The sequence below is a fragment of the Vulpes vulpes genome, chromosome 12, assembly GCF_048418805.1.
Source record: "Vulpes vulpes isolate BD-2025 chromosome 12, VulVul3, whole genome shotgun sequence".
NCBI lineage: Eukaryota > Metazoa > Chordata > Mammalia > Carnivora > Canidae > Vulpes > Vulpes vulpes.
The window spans coordinates 151,175,669-151,200,116 of NC_132791.1; the positions used below are offsets into that span (position 1 = coordinate 151,175,669).

At 39.7% G+C, this 24,448-nt stretch overlaps 1 protein-coding gene across 5 annotated transcripts in view; it reads left to right on the forward strand.

Annotated features, from left to right (window-relative positions):
* The first annotated feature begins 14,327 nt into the window (after positions 1-14,327).
* C12H1orf87 (chromosome 12 C1orf87 homolog) overlaps positions 14,328-24,448 on the forward strand; it is a 78,322-nt gene continuing 68,201 nt past the window's right edge. For 2 of the 5 annotated variants that reach the window (XM_072730775.1, XM_072730778.1), the window contains exons 1-2: positions 14,330-14,408; positions 15,386-15,585. In XM_072730775.1, the coding sequence (XP_072586876.1) occupies positions 15,479-15,585 (107 nt within the window). In that variant the 5' untranslated portion in view covers positions 14,330-14,408; positions 15,386-15,478. Of the gene's footprint in view, positions 14,409-15,385; positions 15,586-24,448 lie in introns of all 5 variants that reach the window. The other 3 variants (XM_072730777.1, XM_026006895.2, XM_072730776.1) reach the window with 3 other exon arrangements.

Sequence of the window (24,448 nt, forward strand, 5' to 3'; positions counted from 1 at the left end):
CTAAATAACTCACTGGTCATATGTCTTTGGGCCAGTTGTTTAACACATAGCCTCAGTTTCCCCATTGTCAAATGTTGACAGTCATAAGCCAGTCTGCTCCTCTTTTCAACCATTCACATGAGACCAACACTCTAATGAAAGGGGTGTTTTCATATCACCTCCTGCCCTGTGATTTTATGCATTTAAAACCCGATTTTATCATCAGCCAATAACTATATATATATATATATATATATAAAAGGAAACATCCTTGTATAAAGAGACTCTTGTGGGAATGGTAAAGGAATTGGAACTCACTTATAAAAATCAAGTAGCAAAACGATTTAGCTGTTGGTTCACTCCAGCCTGGGCTGTGCTTTGCATGAGAAATGAGCTCATCTTTGAATGTAGCAGATTCTGCTTGTTTGGGTAGTGCTTCTAATCGAGGCATATATATTTTGCCTCAATCACAGGAAAACAAATTGTCAGTGGCATATTGCTTTGGTATTTCAACCATTTGTTGGATTTCCCGCCTCCCTAAATGTCTTAAACAGAAGCATGAAGCATGAATAGGCCAAACTAGAAAACCCGGTATTTATGAGCCTATTCGAACCTTGTAAAGATTTGATCAGCAAATATGCCAATTGATACACCATAATGTTTTACAACTGCAGTTGTCTTGGTCTATAAAACTTATTATAATTCTGAAGGGATTTCTGCTTTCTCTGCAGACATTTCTGTTTTACTGCCACCTAATGGTGTATATTAGAACTGGCAGTTTTGAGGTTGGAGTTTCAGGAGGCAGATGTTTTTAAGCATATGACAAACCAACCATCCTGATGAGCAACTGTCTCTCCTTACTCATCTTGTTTTTCCCACACACACATACACTATTCCAGTCAGAATCTAGAAGGTTGTGGTATGGATTATGGCCTATGAGGTAGAAAAGATCCCAAATCTACTTTTGCCGAAGAGCTGTGTTCTTTAATATCTACTAGACTATTAACAAACCTGATATTTTGACTCCCCTTTTCAAAATATCTACCAGTGCAATACAGAGAAGCTTCTAGTCAGAAAACTTAGCAGCCAGGATCATTCCCTCAGACTATTAGGTTGAATTTGGCAAACTCATTGCCCTGGACAAGAACAGTGGGATGTCAAGTGGAGTTCCTCTCTAGGACATTCCCACAGTACAGAGCAAAGGAAGCAAGAGAAAAATCCAGTCCCAATGTACTGAGCATACAGAAAGAAGAATGGTCCTGTTCTACAGAGACTCTATGGGTTCCCACAGAAATACTGCTTCAAGGGCTGCAGAGAAATGTTGAGTCCAATTAGATCAATGGTTTTCAAGAATAGTATCCCCACACTGAGCATTTGAAGTGGACAAAGTCCTGTGTTTTGACTGCTACACTGAATGGCATCCTGGAATCTAGTGCTCAGGGGTTAAAGTTGCTAAATGTCCTGCAATATGCCGGACAGTCTTGCACAGGAATGCCAATACTGTCCCCGCGGGAAAGCATAGCATTCACTGCAGGATTGAGACAATTCACTGGAGGATTGAGACAATTCTTCACTCCTTCTTTCATTCTTTGATAAAGGACTTTCTGAGCCCCTTCATGTCAGACCTCGGGTTAGAGTCTACAGATTTGATAGGAAAGATACGGTTTCCCATAAATTTCAAAGGATCCCAGTGGGTATTCCACGTGTTCTCACCAAAAGTAACACTTTACTATTATTTTCTTTCCTCCCTTGAGGATGTAGTAACTCACCAGGAAGCCAGTTGGGAAGAGCAGAATCTTGCCACTGTCGGAGATGAGGGCACCTGCCAAAAGAATGTCAATTACCTGCCAAAGATGCTGTGGTCCAGAGCACCCCCCTGATAGATTCCAGCACAGCTGCCTTGTGAATCTCAGTGTTCATACCAAAGTAGAGAGAAACATCCTCTTTTTTCTCTTTTGTGTCACACCTTGTCACCTGCTCACCAAACAGGTGCTGCTGGTGTCTCTGTGTCTCAGCATCTTCTTACATCATCCCCTTGATCAGTTGCTTCTAGTATAGGCAGACTTGGGCCACACAGGTGGGATACCTAAATTTCAGACAAACACTGTCCTGTCTATCCTATTTCAGGCCCAGTCCCATGTATTCACATAAAACCAATGCCTTCAGCAACTCCTCTCCAACCCTGGAAAAATCCCTCATGCAAACCCAATACCTCAGGTCTTGTTCACCAGTTCAGTTTACCAGATACATGTAAATCTCAGTTTAGACGCAATCTGAAACACTCCCTCCTGCTACATAGGAACTAAACCAATGTCCTTATACATGTTGATGATAGATGATTGCTGGATCAATCATTGATTGGTCATACAATAGAGTATCATATGTAAAGTGCTCGGTATACACTTAGTTCTCAATTTTAGCTATTATTATTAATACATTTTGACAATTCTGTTGATAGCAATACCATTTTTAAGTAGGTTTCACACCTCCCGTGGAGTCTAATGTGGAGCTTGAACTCACCACCCTGAGATCAAGAGTCAGACACTTAACTGAACCACCCAGGTGCCCTAGCAATGCCATTATTAAAATGAAGAAACCGAGGCTCAGCGTGACAGAGCCATTAGTTCATAGAGTTAGGCTTCTAACTTATCTCTGACTCCAAAACTCAGGCCCTTTTGATCAAATTCTAATAGTTCTACATTCCACTCTTTGTAAAAATAAGGTATCTGAGACCATGTAACATGTTAATATCACATGTAGGCAACTGTATGTATACACATCACGTAGGTGTCCTTAATTCTTTGCGTACAAGTTTCTCTCTAATCACATTCTGACAAGGGGGTGTTCTTTTGGAAGCCGTGGTCTATACTAGTTAGACTGCAGCTTGCAGCTGAAGCCAAAGGAGGTATCAGCTGTGTGTTGGCAGAGCCTACATCACATGCAATGTATACCAATTCATGCTACGCCAGAGATAATAACAGGCAGATTACAGAAATAAGTAGATATCTTTCTTTCATTATGTGCTGTGGGTGGATAAACTGTAAACAACATTTCCTACATTTGAAAGTGGTAAATGCAACAGATGGGAAAATTTCTGTTAATAGTATATTAGAAATCTTACATATTTTTATTTTGTTTGTAAATACAATCTTGTTCTGAATCATAGTAATTTCTATGTAAGTGTGGGTGTGGTAGACATTACTAGGGCTCATCAGTGTCTACTTTTCTCTTTCCAGGCATTCAGAGACCATAATTCCCAGCCCCCGTTTTTATGAGGTCAGTTGCGTTACTCATCTGGCCAATGGGGTATAAGCAGAAGCAGTACATGTATGGTTTCCAGAACAAAGTACTTAGTTCCAGGTGGGTAACCTTCCACAACTTTCTTCCTCTTAACCACAGTCATCACAGAAGCACGTGTTGGAACAAAGACGCCATGGGGTCCGTGGAGATCAGACCACTGAACTAACGCATGGGGGATAATTGTCCTAGAGAACTGCTCAAATCCACAGCAGAATGCACATGAATAAAACTAGACTTTTGTTTTCTTAAGCCACTGAGATTTAGGTCTGTAACCATGGCGTAAGTGGGACTCTCCTGACTAACACCATGGGCGAGGTCATTCCATTCATACTGTAAAATAGAATCCATCTCTCCCTGTCCTAATAAAAAATAATATGTGCATTTTAATCTGATACCCAGGGTCTTCTCCAATCTGGGCCAAACCTACTATCCAAATTTGGTCTTCCACCATTCCCCAAATGAAACTAGACAATTCCTTGACCACATTTCACAATTTCTTTTTCCTTTTATCTCTACTCCCTCTGCTTGGTATATGGTTTCTCCCCTTTTCATATGTCAAGTTACTACCTATCTTTAAAAGGCAGAACTCACATGCTAACTCTTCCATAGCACCTCCCCCATCCTACTATTCTGAAGTAATTGCCCTTGCCTTTAAATTTTCATATGTATTACTCCTTCTTACTTTATATCCTATAATTTTTAACATATCACATTAGTTTCAGGTGTATATGATTCAATATCTGTAAATGTTATAAAATGATCATAAGTCTAGTTAATATCCATCAACAGCTACCAAAAACGTTTTTTTAATTAAAAAAAACACAGAATTTTTCTCGTGATGAGAACTCTTATTAAGATCTAGTCTCTCAGTAACTTTCAAATACATAATGCATTATTATTAACTATAGTCACTATGCTGTACATAACATCCCCATAACTCATTTATTTTATAATTGGAAGCTGGTACCTTTTGAACCCCCTCACCCATTATACCCATTCCCCATCCCTTGCCTCTGGCAATGACTAATTTTCTATACCTTTGGAGTTTTGTTTGTTTTTTTGTTTTTCAGATTCCAGAGGTAAGTGAGATCATACCGTATTTGTCTTTCCATATGACTTATTTCACTTAGATAATGCCCTCAAGATCCATTCATGTCATTGCAAATGGCAAGATTTCCTTTTTTATGGCTGAATAATATTTCATTTTATAAATATATAATAATTTATTTATCCACTTATCCACCAATGGACAGACAAGTTAGGTTGTTTCCATGTCTTGGTTATTGTAAAGAATGCTGTGATGAACATCAGAGTGTATTTATCTTTTTGGGTAAGCATTTTCATTTCTTTGGATAAATGCTAAGTAGTAGAATTGCTGGATCATGTGGTAGTTCTATTTTTAATGTTTTGAGGAAACTCCATACTGCTTTTCATAGTGGCTTCAGCAATTTGCATTCCTAACAGTGCATGAGGGTTCTCTTTTCTCTATATTCCTGCCAACAACTGTTATTTCTTTTATTTTTTATATTAGCCATTCTGAAAGTTGTGAGGAGATAGCTCATTGTGGTTTTGATTTACATTTCCCTGATGATTAGTGCTCTTAAGTACCTGTTCATGTACCTGGCCACCTGTATATCTTCTTTGGAAAAAAAAAAAAAAAAGTCTATTCAAAACCCCCACGCACTTTTAATTGGATTGTTGTTTTTTTTGTTTTTTGGTTTTTTTCCTATTGAGTTTCTAGGAGCTATTTATGTTTTTTGGATGCGAATCTCTTATGAGGCATAGGATTTCAAATATTTCCATTTGGTAGGTTGCCTTTTCATTGTGTTCATTTTGTTGATGGTTTTCCTTTGCTGTGCAGAGTTTTTTAGTTTGATATGGTCCCACTTGTTCATCTCTGCTTTTGATGTCAAAAAAAAAAAAAAAAAAAAGCAGTGCCAAGACCAATGTCAAGGAGATTACGGCCTGTATTTTCTTCTGGGATTTCTATGGTTTCAGGTCTTATATTCAAATCATTAAACCATTTTGAGTTCATTTTTGTGCATGGCATAAGAGAGAGGTCTTGTTTCATTCTTCTGCATGTAGCTGCCTATTTTCAGCATTATTTATTGAAGAGACTCTTCTTTCCCCAGTGTATATTCTTGGCTCCTTTATCATGATTTAATTTACCATCTATATGTGGTTTATTTCTGGACTTTGAATTCTGTTTCATTAATCTGTATGTCAGTTTTTAATGCCAAAATCATACAGCTTTTATTACTATAGCTTTGTAATGTAGTTTGAAATCAGGAAGCATGGTGCCTCCAGCTTTGTCCTTCCTTCTCATGATTGCTTGGTCTATTTGGAGGTTTTTGTGGTTCCATACACATTTCACTATCGTTTGTTCTATTTTGTGAAAAATTACATGCAACTTTTATGGGGATTGCATTAAATCTGTAGATTGTTTGTGGGTAGCATAGATATTTTAACAGTATTAACCCACCCATGGGTCATGGATTATGATTATTTATGAGCAAAATTTAACTCTCTTATTGGTAATTTTGAGAGGACTGTTCAAATCTGATTAGTTATTGTATCCTTAGCACTCAACTCAAGGCCTTAAAATTATGCCCAGTAAATATTTAATAGGTATGGATATATGAGGGATACTAATATAGTAAGTTTTATCATAAAACCAACTTAGGCCTTTTTAGGACATTATCAAGCAGCATTCCTTTTCTCAACCACCTTCTTACTTCCCCTCCAAAAAAAGAAGCATTATCTTAAGCCATGCTTAGAGGTTGATGGGGATATTGGGCACTGAAAAGTCCTATATCTACACAAATTCCTTCTTCTAGGCTATGAAGCAGTACAAGGAAATAGAGCAGGCTTCCTGCTTTTCCCAAAAGCATTCAAGAATGGAGGGGTTTGTGGCATTCAGGCTTGGTGGTTGGGGTTAAGAAGATTGGAATTGGGAGGAGGGTAACAACTGCACTGATATATATTGAGAATATAGAGTATGCTGTGATAAGTGCTTTATGTTTGTTTTATCACATGCTCTTCCTAAGAACATCAGGGAGATAACATGGTGGATAGTGCACATAAGCTTTGTAGCCAGGCTGCAGGTGTTTAAACCCCAGCCTTGCCACTAATAGGGTAGGCCTGGAGCAAGGTAATTAACTATCCTATACCTGAGTTTCCTTAACTGAAAATAATATTCCCTCCCTCATGGAATTATTAGGATAAATGGATAAATGTATTGGTTAATACTAAACACTTAGAAGAGGGCTTGCATATAATAAGTGAACGATAAATATTGATTTGAAAAAAAATAATGTAATTATTGCTATTATTCTCTTTTCACAGATTAAGATACTAAGGCATAAATGCTAACCCCACTGCCCAAAGACATGCAATAGTAAATGACAGGGTTGAGTTTGAACCCAAGCCTTCTGGCCTCAGAGTCAATGCTCTGAGTTCTTCAACCATAGCCTCTTTGAGGCCTTCAGAATCACTAGGCAAGAATGTTACAAAGAATGTCCATGCTCCATCTGGCTGGGTGGAAGAATGATCAGACAAGGTAACTTGTGAGAATCCTTTCAGCCTCTAGATTCTGTGATTTACAGATGCTCAAACTTAAAAGCAAATAAGGTTCCCAATAATTCAGGGCAGAGGTGGCCAGAATGGTCTTTCTGTGGTTTAGAACTTCTCTGTGATCATCCTCTAGAACCTTTTGATACAACCACATTTTTTCCAGGCCTCTTGTATCATACTATAGAAGTTAAAAACCCATGTTCCAAAGAGAAGATGCAATGCTTAGAATCACACAGATATGAATTTGAATCATTGTTCTACCACTTATTTGCTACAAGACCTTAGGCAAGTTATCCAACCTCCTATCTGGTTAATATCTACCAGATTCCTATAGCTTTCTAGATACAAGCTTTTCTCCAGAGCTAAGGGCTTCTCCAACAATTCATGATTCTGCTATTACCTCCTTTTCCACCTGAGCAAAAATTTATTGGTTCAAATATCTCCTAACCCAAACTAGGCCAGCCATAATTTTCCCCTAGTAAATGGTACTAAGAAATTCTAGGTGTACTGGTCTCTTAACTAGAAATGATGTAAACCTATGAATTGTTATGGGTGACTTTCCTTCCTGTGGTCTTGCGATCAGAAAGCAGCAATATATACTAGAGAAAAGAATAAATGATGCTGATGCACAGAGAGGAGCAGAAACAAGGGCTGGAAAAAGAGAATTCTCCTCCAGGTTCCTGACTGTGTCCAAGGGCAGGTCATTTCTGCACGTGGGTTTCAGGACAAACACACCTTTTACTAGAATTTGCTTTAGTGGAGTTTCTGCTCCTTACCACCAATACTCCTGTCTAATCCAGCACTCAAAACCAGATTCCTCATCGGCAGAACAAAGAATATATCCCTTATAGGATCGTTATTGAAATTAAATGAGTGCCTCCCTCAGTGACTGGCACATAGGAAATCTTAAATGAACAGAAGATGCTATCCTTTGTTAAATTGTGTTTACTTAACATTATCATTATTACCCTATTATAAATTGTCCAATATGTATTTATGATCACATACTAGGTACCAGCACTGTGCTTAGAACTGGACTGAATACGGGGCACCTGGGTGGCTCAGTGGTTGAGTGTCTACCTTCAACTTCGGTCATGATCCCAGGGTCCAGGGATTGAGTTCTGCATCAGGCTCCCCTCAGGGGGGCCTGTTTCTCCCTCTGCCTGTGTCTCTGCCTCTCTCCGTGTGTCTCTCATGAATAAATAAATAAAATCTTAAAAAAAAAAAAAGAACTGGGCTGAATAACAAATAAGGTATAGTACTCAGCATCCACAGGAGCAACTCAGCAGAGGAGAAGGATATGGAAGCAGTAATCACATTGAAGAGGCATTAAGACTGCTGGTTTACTGAAGAGAGCACACCTCCCTGCCTGGGGACATTGAGAATAGACAGCTTCAGAGAAGCTGGTAACATTCGACTTTATCTTCAAGTTAGAAACAGGGCCACAAGGAAGACACTTCAAGCCAACACAACCACCTCTGCAAAAGCATAAGGGCAAAAACTTATGGAAGCTTCAAGAAACTGCAGGTAATGTAGGGGCAGCTTCAGTTAATTAGGTGGGGAGAGGGGCGGAGGTGATGGAGGAGAGTAGAAAAGTGGGCAGGAACCAAATCAAGTGGGCAATAATAAAGGATGTACATGTTATATTAAGGAGGTAAGGCTAATGGCAACAAATTCTTACCAGATACCAAACACTGTTCTAAATATTTGTTATTTCCTTTAGACCTTCCATTATTGTAGGTATTGGTACTATCCATGAAGAAATAAAGTTACAGATTGCTAACGTACCACCACACTAAGTGCAGAGCCAGGTTTGGAGCTCAAGCAGCCAAGGCTTGCATTGTGTTTTGATTCAAGTTGCTATAACAAAGATACCACAGATTAAACAGGATAAATAGCAACCATTCATTTCTCACAGTTCTGAAGTCTGGGAAGTCCTATATCTAGGATCCAGCCAATTCAGTTCTGAGACATAGCCTTTTCCTGGTTTGCAAAGGTCAGACTTACCCTCACAGAGCCAAGAGAGAAGGAGCACCGTGCCTTCAATTCCTTGTAAGGCCACTAATTGCAACACAAGGTCCCACCCTTATGATCTCACTTAAACCTAATTACCTCCCAAAGGCCCCACTTCAAATACCATCACACTGAGGATTAGGAATTCAGCATATGAAGTTTGGGGGGTGGGGCACAAACATTCAGTTGATAGTAAACTCTATCCCCGCCCCCAATTGAAACTCCAAACCCGAGTATCTTAAAATATGAGGTAATATGGAAATAGGGTGATTACACGGGTAATTAAATAAGATGAAGTTCTCCTGGAGTAGAGTAAGTTCAGGTGTGCACACAGGGAGACCATTATGTGAGTGAGCATAGAGGCTGAAGTCTACCAGTCAAGGAATACCAAATATTGGCAGTAAACCACCCAAAGCAAGGAGACACAAGCATGGGAAAGATTTTCCCTTATCACCCTCAGAAGGCACCAATGTACTGATACCTTTTTGGATTTCTAGCCTCCAGAATTGTAAAATAATAAATGTTGGTTGTTTAATCCCCCCATTTTTTCATTTATTATGGTAACCCTAGTAAATTAGTGTACAGCCAAAAATTGGCCCATCTAATCAGTATGCTAATATGCTCTTGTTTCTCCAAAGCCATGAGAGAGGTTTTAAAAAGGAAAAGAAACCTGGCTGTGTTTGCATTCTGTTCTAAAATCAGCCCATCATTGCTCATCTTTTTAACCTGAAGTCCTCCATTAGTCATAAAGATCGTTGGCTTGGGTCCTATATGTTTCTTGGGAGAAGAAAGCATAATGCCCCAAATTCTTCGCAATACAGCTTTTTTTTTTTTTTTTAAGATTTCACTTATTTATTCATGAGAGACACACACAGAGAGAGAGGCAGAGTCATAGGCAGAGGGAGAAGCAGTCTCCCCTGGCGGGGGATCTCCAGACCCCCAGGATCATGCCCTGAGCTGAAAGCAGATGCTCAACCACTGAGCCACCCAGGCACCACAATACAGCTTAATTTAATGTCCGTATCTGACCCCTCTATTTTTGAACAAGACCTCAATGTAAAATCCTTCATTTTTATGGTTCTTTGATTAAACTTCAAAAAAGTGATGTTTATTTTTTAATTTTTAAAACAAAATTTTAAAAGATCTTATTTACTTAATTTAGCGGGGAGGGGCAGAGAGAGAAAGAGAGAATCTTGAACAGGCTGCACCGAGCATGGAGCTTGACACAGGGCCTTGAACTCATGACCCTGAGATCATGACCTGAGCCAAAATCAAGAGTCCCAACCAACTGAACTACCCAAGTTCCCAAAAAGACAGTGTTTTATTGCTTCCTATTTATAAACTCATTCTACTTTGACTTGTATGAGCAAAAACAACATTGGAAATAATTTTTTTTTCTCTTCTTTTCCTTCCTGTATGTGGTGGTAAGCGTAAAATCATGAAATTTTAGGAGGGACCATTCTTCAGTTCCTGATTATAGCTATTTATCTTTCTTTGGGGAAAGAAAGAGAGCCGACTCTGTCGGAAGATGTTTCTCTGGAATCTTTCTCTGGTGACTTGTAACCTAAAGCTGTTGAATTCAAGGAAAGTTTTAACCACAGTATTTTAATCTTCTGGAGACATTTATTATATGGCTTTTTATTTTACCTTGTTTAATATAAACCACTGGAGAGACATTTCCTGTTTGTGTTATTTCATAAACTAGAGTGTGAAATAGGAAATCCCAGATAAGAAAAGACCACCCCTTCTTAAGAATTCTATCATAGAATCTGCATTCTCAAAGGGAACTAGAATCTTAAAACAGTGCCAATGAAAGCATTAACAATTAATAATAACAACAGTAATAATAATATAACAACAATGGCTAACTTCCACAAAGGAGGTATAGAGTAGTGGCTGCAAAGGCACTTCTAGAATCAGATACACCTTGATTTTTTTCGCGGCTCTGAGTCTTCCTACCTACATTCTCTCTGAGCAAGTTATCGTCTCTAAACCTCGGATTCCTCATCTCTAAAATGGGGATATTAAGTCCTTATTTCATAAGATGGTTGTAAAGATTAAATAAGATATCAAAGGAAAAGTTTTTAGCACAATGTCTAGCACATAATAAATATTCACTAAATGTTAGCTGCTATTGTTATGAACAAGAATACAATTTATAAAAGCTTATTACATGTCAGGGGCTCTCAGAATATTATCTCTAATCCTGATAGCAATCTTCAGAGTAATTATTGTCTTCACCTCAAAGATAAGAGTGAAATTGCTAATTCAAGGTCATTTGGCTAGGAAACAGCAAAGCAGAGGTTCCCTGGGGTCTGAAAAAATATATCGAATTTCAAATGAATAGCCTCAAACTGACAGAAGAGCTGCAGTGGAAAGCCTCCCTCTTATGTCATTGTGTTTCAAGTTGGCATTTATAAAATCTTTAAGTCAAGATAAGGTCAAAGGAGAGTCTTTATTAGAATATCTTATTTGATCAAAATTAATTTACTTCTTCAAGCTTTATCACAGAATTAACAATGAAACTTAAAATGCCATTGAATCAATTAGCTATACCCCACATATGAGCCATAGTAACCTGAAGTTTGAAAGTCTCTGCATTCCCCGGGACTCTTTGAGTAAAAGTTTAATGAAGCTCCTCTCAAAATATCTTAAGAAAGGGAAATTTTTCACTTCAATGTTTGGGAGTTCTAGAATCTTTTTAGCTTCAGGCATAGCTGGGTCCAGACTCTTTGCTCTCATCCCCTCCCCATGCTGGCTCTATTTTCGGCTCTAATCTGGCTTGCTCCTTATTTGCTGAAAAGGTATTTATGTATTGACATAAACATCTGCCAACAGCCTCCATATCTTACCCTCACACTTTAGTGACCCCAGCAGAGGGAAGGCTTCGTTTTCACCCAACACCTATACATTGGTCATCAATAAGAATTCTGGCCTGGGCTCCCTGGGTGGCTCAGTGGTTTGGTGCCTGCCTTTGGCCCAGGGCATGATCCTGGAGTCCTGGGATTGAGTCCCATGTCAGGCTCCCTACATGGAGCCTGCGTCTCCCTCTGCCTGTGTTTCTGCACCCCCTCCCGCCCCCCCACCCCATCTCTCATGAATAAATAAAATCTTAAAAAAAAAAAAAACATTCTGGTCTACTTAAGCCATGGAGTGCAATCAGTTCTTTGAAGAAGTGGGTCCTTCAAGCATTGCATTTGTTTCCTATGGCTGCTGTCAATTATCACAAACTTGGCAGGTAATGACAATACAACTTTATTCTCTTGGAGTTTTGGAGGCCAGATGCCCAAAATCAGTCTCACTGGGCTAAAGTCAAGGAGTTAGCAGGATCTTGGTCCTTCCAGAGCCTCCAGAGGAGAATTTTTTTTTCCTTTTCTAGCTTCTGGGGGCCACTTGCATTTTTTGGCCCAAATCCCTTCTTTAAATCATTCTAACCTCTTGCTTCTATGGTCATATTTCCTCCTTCCTCTTTGGTAGTCAAACATCCTTCTACCCCCCTCTTCCAAGGACACTTGAAATTATATTTAAGACCAACCTGGATAATCCAGGATAATCTCCCCATCTCAAGATTCTTAACTTAATCACATCTGCCACGTCTCTTTTGCCACAGAAGATAATATGAACAGATTTTAAGGATTAGGGCATGGATGTCTCGGTGGGGGGGGCTTTATTCAGCCTACCACAAGCATGGTCCAGGAAGGTATGGCAACCAATGCAAACAGATAGTCAACTATCAGGCAAAGAAAGACACATTTTATAAAAGAGAGAAACCACAAATTATACAGAGAACAGAGAAACCATTTTCAGCTTCTGGGATCTGACTTGGCTTCTCGACAGATACTTATAATGATGATGATAGCAAACATTTATATTTCTCATTATATGTCAGCCATTATTCTAAGCCATTACTCATATAACTCAATCTTTACAAAAAGTCATCCTCATTTTATAAAAGAAGAAACTGAGGCACAAAGATTTTAAGTGATTTGCCAAAGATCACTTTGAACTAGCACAGCTAGGATTTGAACCCAAGGTATCTGATTCCCAGGTACATACTGTTGACCATTTGAGATGGAACTTAAAGAATGGATTGCAGGTGGACACAATGAGCAAACGGTGTACAAAAATTATAATTTTTTTGAACCTAAAAAAAAAAGAGCAAATGGAAGGGTCTTATACAGAGAGAACAGAATGAATAAGGCACAAAGGCTGAAAAATAAAAGACAGATTCAGGTCAGTTAGTATACTGGGTTGGATGGAGTATAGCAAGCCTGGGAGAAGTAGTGGGAGATCCACCTAGAGATCTAGCCTGAGGATAGGGCACAGAAGACTTTGAAACCACAGACAACCTCTATTGCTGATCAGAGTCCTTTGAGACATTGGACTAGATGGGGCTTATCTAGTGTACCTTAAGAGCACTGATCTAGTGACAATGTGAAGCTGGGCTGGAAGAATAAATAGGGAGCTGTCCCCTTTCCTCTACACCAAGGTACTTTGCATATCACAGAATGTGCCAGTGTGTCTTGCCCACGGGAGAGCAAGCCCTAGAGGGGAGCTGAGTGTATCACATCACATATGCCAGTAGGTGATATAGTGAACCACAAAACACAGTGGAGCCAGAGGGCAGGAGGCAGGCCGTATGGATGCTGGGGTTGCTGCTGCTGGAAATAGTTAACACCATTTTGGAGTCAATTTGAAGTCTTTACCCATGCTTGCTGAAGCCTTCTAACATAATAAAAATTGCTGTTAATTCGGGAGGTGTAGGAGTATATTCAAATCGGGGATCTGTCAATTGCCTTGGTGGGGCCTTGGGTAAGTGACCCAAGTGACTCAACACCCCCAAGCCTTACTTTTTAAATCTTTATTAAATAAATAAAATTATGCTATTGGTCATTTTTAACTTATAGTAATAGTTGTCTGGCTCAAATGAGTGATCTGGCATAAAATTATTTTTTTATACTCTCATTTCATTTCATCCCCGACTTATCTTTACGTCTGTGTTATTACTCTTCCTCATTGTACAGATAAGGAAATTGAACCTCAGGGAAAAGAAGAGATTTATCCAAACCCATACAGTGGAAGGGTCTGGATTTAAACCTACAGGGGCAAGATTCCAACCACGTGCCAATCTCACCAAGGGAAATGAAGCTTAAGGGAAAGAGCAGGACATGCGTGGCAACACAGGTGAGCGAGAAGAGCTAAAAAATAAAAAATAAATTAAAAAATAAAAATAAAAAAGCTCAGAGATCTTGAAGAAGCTCCAAAACACAGATTTGAGCACACTGCTACTCTTCGCCAGCGCCCGCGGAGGAGGCCCCCAGCCACCGGGCAGGGATGGAAACTTGGTCCCCCGCCCAGCAACAGCCTCTGCGTCCTTAGCAACCCGGGGGAGCAGCCCCGCCCACGAGCCGGGCCCTGTGATTGGCCCGACTCCTGGGCTCCAATCACCCGCCCTGCTCCCCGCAGGCCGCCGGGGCTCGATCCAGGGGAGAGCACTGACCGAGTACTCCTGAGCTGCCCGGGTGGGAAACGCTGCCTCGGCGGTAAGGCCAACCCTTCTGTTCTAACCCAAGAAAGGGCTCAGTACAGACACGCACCTGCTGGGAAGAGAAGGGACCCCACCATCACAGACTGTGGCCCTTGAAGTTTCCAGACTGCTTCCAAGAGGTTGCAGGTCCCGCTGGGTAGGGCTATCCTCTCCTAGCAGGTCCTTCTTTAGTGCGGACCACACACTAAGTGAAGCTGGGGTACTGGGAAGAGCTGGTCTACTTCAGACCAGAATACTAGAAAAGGGGCTGGTTCCACTCGCTGTGTGAGCTTGGTCAAATGATACACCCTCTCTGGGCCTCGGTGTACCAATCTGCAAAGCCAGCATTTGGATTAGAATGATCTCTGAAGAGCTTTCAATCCGTGAGAGGCTCTGAAAGAAAGTGATCAGCCTGGGACCAGGGTTATAGAACTTCTAAGTTGCCCTTGGCATCAAACCTGTGTAAACACCAGTATTTATGTAGTACAGGATCTCAATTTCAGATTCCCTGAATTATTACAGAAACACCCGTCAGCAAAAACAACAAAATTCCCTCTTTCCTATATACAGCACTCTTTCAGATGCATTATCTTACTGGATTCCCTAAATCCCAGGAAGTAGAACTGGAATTATCCCGGTTTTGTAAAAAGGGAAACTGAGCAGGAGAGCTGAATATAAGATCTTCATACACCCCACTAAAGCCCTGGTTTCCTCTCTGACCTCCAAAGAATCCAATCTGGTATCAGGAAAGTAGAGTTTCCAAATGGCTCAGTAGACCTGTTTTGCAAACCTCTTGAGTGGGATTCCCAGTTCTGCTAAATACTGATTCTATGCTACTGAGTAAGTTACATAACTACATATTGCCTGTTCTCTCAACGTTAAAACGAGAATGATAATAGTAATTAAAAATATCTTACTCATGTCTTTATTAAGAATGTCAAGTGAGGTAAGACCAAATAGCATTTGGTCCTGCTACTGTTTTTGTTAATATAGATGAGGATGCTAAATTGACTAATGGGAAATCAAGAGGAAAAAAGAGTTACTTATTTTCCAACCCAAGTATTTTAAAGGACTTTGAGAAAAAGCATGTCTTCTGTTGAGAAGACTCCCCGTGGATCAGAAGCAATGTCTGAGACAGTGGTGAAAATCATTGGAAGCAAACACTTCCGGTACCTCTCAGAGAAGCCAAAGATGTAAGTTTACTGTTTGAAAAATATCTGCTTTGCTGGGAAGATAATGAAGTCAGGGGCTTTTTTTTTTTTAATCTAGAAATTAACATTTTTAAACTGTTGTCCATGGAAAATAAAGTCATTAAGAAGTAATAGTAGAAGTAAAATAGTGTTGATAACTTCCATGCGCACTGTTTTCCTGATATTTTTCATCTTTTTAATTCCTCTTACTCTTTAATTACTTAGGCAGATTTTCCAAATAGATGAGGAATATAAGCATTGAGACATTTATAACTATTAATGGGGTATTGCTGCTGCTTCTCATCACGTTTGTAATCTACAACATGTAGTGATTTTGGGGAGGGAGGAGGAATAGTGTTAGTCAATTTGTTATGAATTAGAGGAGTGGGATTAATAATAAATCATAAATTATAAGATTTTTACTTACTCTTGTTTATAGTCTATACTCCTCCAAACAAAGACTTCTCAGAGAATAGCTAAGAGGTCTTTCTTTCTTCAAGCTCATCACAGTCACATTTGAGGGAGGACACTCAAGTATCTCTAAAATTCACCAGATACTTGGCACGGAAGGGTATGACTAGGTCTTCTTTCCAGTGTTCAGAAAAGAAAAAAGAGGCACTAGACCCACCTTTCTTCTTTTTTCTTGAAAGATTTTATTTATGTATTCATGAGAGACACAGACAGAGAAAGGCAGAGACATAGGCAGAGGTAGAAGGAGGTTCCCTGCAAGGAGCCCAATGAGGGATTCAATCCCAGGACCCCAGGATCATGACCTGAGCTAAAGGCAGACGCTTAATCACTGAGCCACCCAGGTGTCCCTAGACCCACTTTTATTTATTTTTTCTTTTTTAAAAATATTTTATTTATTCGTGAGAGACACCCCCACACACACAGAGAGAGACAGGCAGAAGGAGAAGCAGGCTCCATGCAGGGAGCCTGACATGGAACTCGATCCTGGGACTCCAGGATCACTCTCTGGGCTGAAGGCAGGCGCTAAACCGCTGAGCCACCCGGGGATCCCAACCCATTTTTCATCTAGTAGTCATTCCATAAACAACAGCAGTCAATAGTTGCCTTCCCCTCCTAAGAGCTTTTGCTTTTATTTCAGAAACCCACAGACCAAACAAATAGACAGACAGAAAAGACCTGGCCTCACAGAACATAGGTGCAGAAAGTAGTGGTTATAAAACCTGTCATCAGAAACAACTGAAAAATCCTTAAGAATAAAGATTTGGGGTCCAACCCAAGACCTACTGAATTAGAATCTCTGAAGATGGGGTCATCAGGATTAGGGAGCACAGGCCTTAGGAGGGCAAATTGGTTAAACTTCCCACCATCAGTACTGTCAGCCCAGAGAAATTCCAAAGTGAGTGCTGTAATCAAGTAGTAATGTCTGTTCTGGCACAGGGGTCCTGCATCTGGGATCCCTACAGAGCTGAGAGATGTGAATTTGAATCCTGCCTCTGTGCCTTCCTGGCCTTTTGACATTAAGAAAGTTAATATCTCTGGCCTCAGATTCTCCTATCTCTCAAGTAAGGCTAAAACACATGGACCTAGGAGGGTTGTTGTGAAAACCAGATGAGAAAAAGTAGGCAAAACACCTTTCCAGTGCCAAGTAGTATATTCAACATGTTCAATCAGTGGTTCTGCTATTATGACTAAACCATATCTTTCCAGGGATACAAGATACAAGACATTTAATAAAAAAATCAAATCCCATTCTATGCAATGCTTGCAATCCCTTTTATATTCTATGTCTGAGAGGCAGTTTGCCTCTGTTTTGTAGATGAGAAAACTAAGATACTGTGATATAATCTTATAATAATCATAATTATAAGATCTCCTACCAAATGCTCATGGTTGGCAAGGAAAGTACTAGGATCAGTTTGGATGCCCTGCTCAGTTCTCCTCCCACCCGGAAGATGATATTACTACTCTACTAATTCCATTCCCCTCTGGGGTTCTTTGTTTAGCCCCTTTCATTCCAAATCCCTTCTTTTTTCCAGGGGAATCATTGTCTAACATGTTCCTAAAGGGGATGCTAGGGGCGTGTCCTTGTCCTTTTATATAGGGAAAAATTCCTTTGTCTTATAAAAAGGTGCCTTTTATTTTTTTCTCTTTATTCTTTTAACTTCAGAGACCAGGAAATACAAGAATACAGTAGATTAGGTACATAAACTAAAATAAAAGACACAGTTGTTACTTCTAGGACAACTGTGAAAAAAAATGTTTAAAAAAGTCAAGGTAGGTTGTTTTTTTTTCTGTTTTCTATGGGTTTGATATTACTGTTGCTGGAATGACATAGGACTACTAACATGCTTTGCTAAAATATTGCTATATTGTTCAAAAATAAGTGATTCTCAGAAGGATCACCATTATCAAGTCATACATGTCCCATAATCTGCCTCTGAATCATTGTAGTTGGACTACATCTACAGCTTTCAGCCTGGGTCTCAAGAGGGCTTTTTCTTGGGGTGGAATCTGTTGAGTCCATTAGTAAAATATCTATGTAAGAAACAAGTTGAACGCCAAAAAGGGGAAGAAATCTCTAAAAAGAAAAATCACAAACTAATAATGGATGGAAAACAGAAATCTTCCTGTGTAAGCACATTTAGTTCAAATTTACTGTAGGATATGTGGAGAGGATGGAATGGTATGTCAGACCTGAATGTGATCTTCAAGGTATAAATCAGTGTATTAATTTTCTAGGGCTGCCATATCAAAGTTCCACAAACTGAGTACCCTAGACAATACAGAAATGTATTGTCTCACAGTTCTGGAGGCTAGAAGTCTGAAATCAAGGTGTTGGTACAACTGTGCTCTGTCTGAGTCTGAAGCTGCCCAGGAAGGAGAGCTTCTAGGTCTATCTCCCTGCTTCTGGTAGTTCTGTGGCTCATGGTGCATAGCCCATAAGATTCACATGGCAGTTTCCCTGTATATATGTCTGTGTACAAATTTCCCCTTTCTATAAGGACACCAGTCGATTGGATTAGGGGCCCATCCTATTCTAGTATGACTTCAGTTTAACTGATTACATCTACAATCACCCTATTTCCAAATAGCTCTGAAGTCCTGGAGGTTAGGACTTTACCCTGTGGGCTCCTGTAACACCATTAAGGGACTGTTACACTCTATGACCATTTCCTGTGCATTTCTGTCTCCTCCATTTAGCTGTAAATCCTGTGTGCACCACTGTACCCTCACCACTGAGTACAAAGTCTTATACACATTGAAAGCCTAATAAATGGCCTAGAGCACAATGGATGCCAAGAAAAATAAAGATCTAGAAAGACAATACTTGGTTGCTTTAAATCCATGTCTAAAGCCTATGTTGCTAAAGTAGCATTATATGTTACCATGGAACCCTGAGGGGTACTGTTTGATAGCTCATGGAGAGGAAGACAAGGCCAATGGACAGGAGACAAGTATTACCATTTTTCTATAAGAGGATAAAAGTGTGTAATAGAACCACAAAGCCTGAGGCCTGTGGGCAATCCCTGGTAAAACTGTAGGCCAAAGAATTAAATATATTAGTTGTGAAAACAAAACATAAAAGTGATGGTCACTAGGAGTTGGTTCATGTTGACTAAAACCAAATGATGCTAACATGGTAGTGATTAAACAATTAATGTCAACATGGCATATTGGAGGTGGGGAGGTTGGAGGTTGACCCTGTTTTTAGTCAACAACATTTTTAAAGATTTTATTTACTTATTCATGAGAGACACAAAGAGAGAGAGGCAGGGACACAGAGGGAAGAGCAGGCCCCCTCCATGGAGCCTGATGTGGGACTCAATCCCAGGACCCTGGGATCATGATCTGAGTCGAAGGCAGATGCTCAACCACTGAGCCACCCAAGTACCCCAGTCAGCATTTTTTAATCCATAACTGAAGGAAGACAGATCACTTCAGTAAACATGTAGGTAGAAGAATGCTGGAATGCCTCGGCAGGGACGGTTTGAGCTAAAACTGACAAAATGAATCCAATGGAGATGGATGCAAAGTCTGTCTTTAGAGAGTACATGTAAATGCTTATATGGAATAAATGTTTGTGTTTTACTTGTGAAATAATAGAAAATATATCTGTTGGTTTCTGCTCCCAAGTCCCAGCACAGAATCCCTAAAACCCTTGCAGTTTCCTAACAGGTAAGAGCACCAGGTACATCTCTTGACCTAATATTTGGTCTTTGACCCTGGTTCCTGATACAAAGCTCCTAAATCCCTTGGGATTTCCTGGGTGATGAGATGTCTCTGTTCCCATGAGTATATTCTCAATGGGCTGTGGGCTGCTTCAGGATGGAGGCTGGTCACCAGAAGGACCAAGCCATGATTAAAAACTTTGAACTTAAAAAAAAAAAAAAAAACTTTGAACTTTCAACCCTACCCTCCATCCTCTGGAAAGGGGAGAGGGGCTGGAGAGTTTATGATTGAGCATAACTATATGATGAAGCCTCCCTAAAAATCTCAAAAGTATGGGGTTCAGAGAATTTCCGGGTTGCTGCACATGTCTATGTGCTGGAAGGGTGGTGTGCCTGGAGAGGGCACAGATGTTCCACACCCTTTCCCACCTACCTAGTCCTATGCATCCTTTCTATTTGGCCACTCCTAACATATTTTTTTATAATAAATTAGTAATCTGGTAAGTAAACTGTTTTCCTGTTCTATGAGCTGCTCTAGCAAATTAATCAAACCTGAGAAGGGGGTTGTGAGAATCCTGATTTATACTGGGTCTATCAGAAATACAGGTTATAATAACCTACTTGGGATTGATATCTGAAGGAGAGGGGACAGTCTTGTGGGACTGAGCCCTTAACCTGTAGGGTCTGTGCTCTGGGTAGGTAGCTTCAGAATTGAACTGAATTATAGGGATACCCAGCTGGTGTTGAAGAATTGCTTGCTATGGGGAAACCCACACACATTTGGTGTGGTAGTGGTAGAGAGTAGAGGATAAAATGGAGTGTTTTCCTCTTTACATTTCTGTTTGTGCTCAGCATGAGCTGAAAGTATCCACAGAGAGGGATGTGGGAGGCCCAATGTATTCAGAACATAGGTGTATGCCACCTATGCAGTACTGTACTTTCTTCTGCACGCCACATTTTAGGAGGGACCCTGGCACACTAAAAGTGTGGGTGCTAAAGGTGTAGTATGATGGAATATCTGGGGTGTGAAATGTGGCATAGGGGAACATTTCTAGAATCTGAGGATTGAGTTGTTAAATAAAAGAGAACTTGAGTCCATTTCAAGAAATGCCTGTGAGTAGAGATGCTTCCAGTGAATAAAGTTGGCCTCTATAGTTCCTTCCAATGCCAAGAATCAATGACCCAAAGCAATTCATTCCATAGTACATTGCTGTTGGTAGAGTATTGTTAAGTTCAGGGGAAGCTGGCTGCAAACTTTTATGGGAAAGGGTAGCAAATATTTGTAATAATGTGTGTTGATATTTATAGCTTAGAAGTATAAAGTTTTGGTATTTCCCCACATGATTACCTTGGAGCGCATCTTCTGTCATTTTTGATACCCCAAACCCCTTCTTCTTAATACATTATTTTTTTCCTTTCTTGAACTTTTAAAAAGTGCTAATTTTAACAGTTTTAGAAATTAATGCATATATGGAATTCCATCGACATCCTTTCCACAACATTAATGAGTACTTAGTGAGTGTCAAGCCTTGAGAATACAGCAGTATACCTAAATTTCTAACGATGGGAGACACATGGCAAGCATCTGAGTAATGACTGTTCAAGTGAGCATAATGCCATGAGGAAAAATAGAGGAAGGTCCTAAGGGTGTAATGGGTCACAGAGGGTTTTCCCAGAAGGTCTGTTTGAGCAAGCGGCATTTGAACTGAGACATGAGCCAGAATTCTCCAGTGAGAATTATCCATGGTTAGTTAGCAGTGAGCTGGCTGGGGTTGGCCCAACTTCATCCTGGTGGCCGTGGCTCGCCAGACTCCAACTTTCCATAAAACTAGTAGTTCTAGTTTCTTTTTCCTGCTCCTGTCTCAAAAGAAGAGGCTGCAACTTCCCACAGCTCTCCAAATATTAGACATCTGGCTCTCCCGGCAACTGCTAGACACAGCACCTGCTACAAACAGCACCAAAATTGACCACCTGGAGCCCAAGCAGATTTTTTGTGTAAGGCTGCCTTATGCACACTTCATAAGGAGTGACAGAACATGGCTTTCCAGTATAGTACCCAGAGATCAGGGCACCCACGTCACTACTGCTATCCTGCCCAGGAGGTTCAGGGTGTACCAATTACACCACAGGTGTTCACCACGATCCTGGCACTTCCGAAGATGCCCAGAGCATAAACCATGCAAATCCCTGAGGAAAGAGCATTGTGGGCAGAGGGAACAGCAAATAGAAAGCCTCCTGGCATATTTAGGGTGGAGCAAGGAAGCCAATGATGGAGTAGTAGAGGAACAAGGGGAAGAGGGATAGGAAATGAGGTGAGAGAGACCACCAGAGGCCATCACTGGCCCCGTGGGCCATGGTAGGAACTTAGGATTTGTTCTACGTAAAATGGAAAGGGATTGGAAAGTTGCGAGCACCAGAAGTCACAATCAAAAATTCTTTCTAAAGAATGGTTCTGACTACTCTGTGGAGGATAAATTGGAAAGACATGGGTAAAAAAGAGAACACCATTTAGGGAGTCATTATGGTAATCCATGCAGGAGATTGTAGCAATGACCAGTTATAGTCTCTATGTAAAACCTGGATAAAACTTTGTGATTTAAGAATTCAAGTACCCTACTTACTCTTCATAAAAAAGAAATAACTGATCAGAATACCTTATCTTTGTCTTTTGCTTTGCTTGCTATGTAATCTACACACCTTAATATCCATTAACTCAGTCTTTCCATAAAGCAGAGCAACATCAGAGCACACACTATTGTGTCTACTTTCACAAGTTCAAAGCGATGGCGTATTATGTTAAAATCATGTTAAATCATCATGTCTTTTTTACTACAGGAAGCTGTTTATTAATCTCCTACAATGGGTTGTTTATTACTATTATTATTATTATTATTATTATTATTATTGGCACTGTGAGGAGTATAAAGAAGCATGAGATACTACTTTAGACCTATGCCTCTAGCACAAAGCATAAGCATAAAACTTTCAGTAAGAGTATATGGCCTTATGTGAAAGCAGTGTTATAAAAAAGAATAGGTGCCTATCAATTCTAAATATTGTGGCTATGAGTTAAAAGTTGTTACTTTACCATTTGAAATTCTATATTAAAAAATAGAATAAAAAGTAAACGGGAAAAGCAAAACACTATTTACAACATACATAACAGGAGAAAAATTAATCCTGTTACTGTATAAAGAGCTCCTGCAAATTGATAAGAAAAGGACAAACAGCCCAGTTTCATAAGACAGTAGAAGATATAGACGGGAAAGTCAAAAAAAGAAGAAATAAAAATAAACACTAAATATGTGTCTGATGAGGGTGGGGGAGATTCAGTCTAAATGGTACTAAAAAAAATTAATCAGCAACGAGGCATTATTTTTACCAATAAAAATTAGAAATATTTTTTATAATGGAAATATCCAGGGTTGACAAGGATTTAGAAAAAAGAGTACTCATATGGTATTGTTTTTTTTTTTTTTTTGGTATTGGTTTTTAAGTATACTTATCATAAACCTTAAAAGTGCACGTACTTTATGGTGATATAACTGGGTGTTATATGTAAGTGATGAATCCCTAAATTCTACTCCTGAAGCCAATATGTTAACTAGCTAGAATTTAAATAAAACCTTTAAAAAAGTGTATGTACTTTGCATAGCTCTGTATCTATGAATCAATTCCGTAGAAACAACTGAAATCAATATTTTAATTAACTAAAATTTAAATAAAAACTTTTAAAAAGTGTATATACTTTTGGCATAAGATCTCTATCTATGAATCAATTCTGTAGAAACAATTATAGATGGATATATGGTTTGATCTCAGAAATTTACATAATAATGTACAAGCCCGGGTCCAGTAGAAAACAGTTTACATAATTCAGATTAGGATGATTCGAGAAGGGTTTGTTTAGAAGAGTAAGAGAAATCCAAGGTGTGGTGCACGAACCACTAGCAGAGGCAAAGTGTGACCAGCCCTCAGTCTGCAGAAATGGGAAGAGGGGAATGTCACTGAGGAGGGAAAACTCTGCCACTCAGGGTACCTTGGGACATGTAGTGACCTCTGAACAAGAAACACAAGGAGCTTAGGGCAATGTTGTAGGGACAGAGCCATCTCCTGCCAGGGCTATGCTTTGGCCCAAACCAGCCACAATCAGAAGGCTTGAGAGCAGATCATTACTCCACACAGAGCAGCTTCCTGGGGTGAGGAAGAAGGCAAGGAGCTAGCAGCAAAGGAACACATCCAGTAGGGCAGCAATATTTAATTTAGTAGAAATTGGGGAACAGTAAATGTTCCACAATATAGGACTAGTTAAATAAACTCTTGTACATGCATGCAGTGAAATACTCTTTAGACATTTCAGATGCCCTCACAGAGATAGAAGTATCGATGTGTAACAATATCTGCATTATACCGTGGACTGGAAATTCTTTTAAGAGATTATAAAATAATATAATCCTAGTTTGGTTTAAAAGCAAAACAAAACAAGTTCTTGTGTGCCTATCTGGAAATTTTCTATAAAGAGGTCATGTAATACCTTGCCACCTTGAGTTTAACCACTTATAATTTTGAGAAAGCACGGATTTATATTTGTATAGTACACTTTTTTTTTAGAACTTAATTTTTTTAGAGTAGTTTGAGATTCACAGCAAAATCGAGAGGAAGGTACAGAGGTGCCACATCTGCCCCCTGCCCCGCACTTATTCAGCGTCTCCCGCATTATCTACATC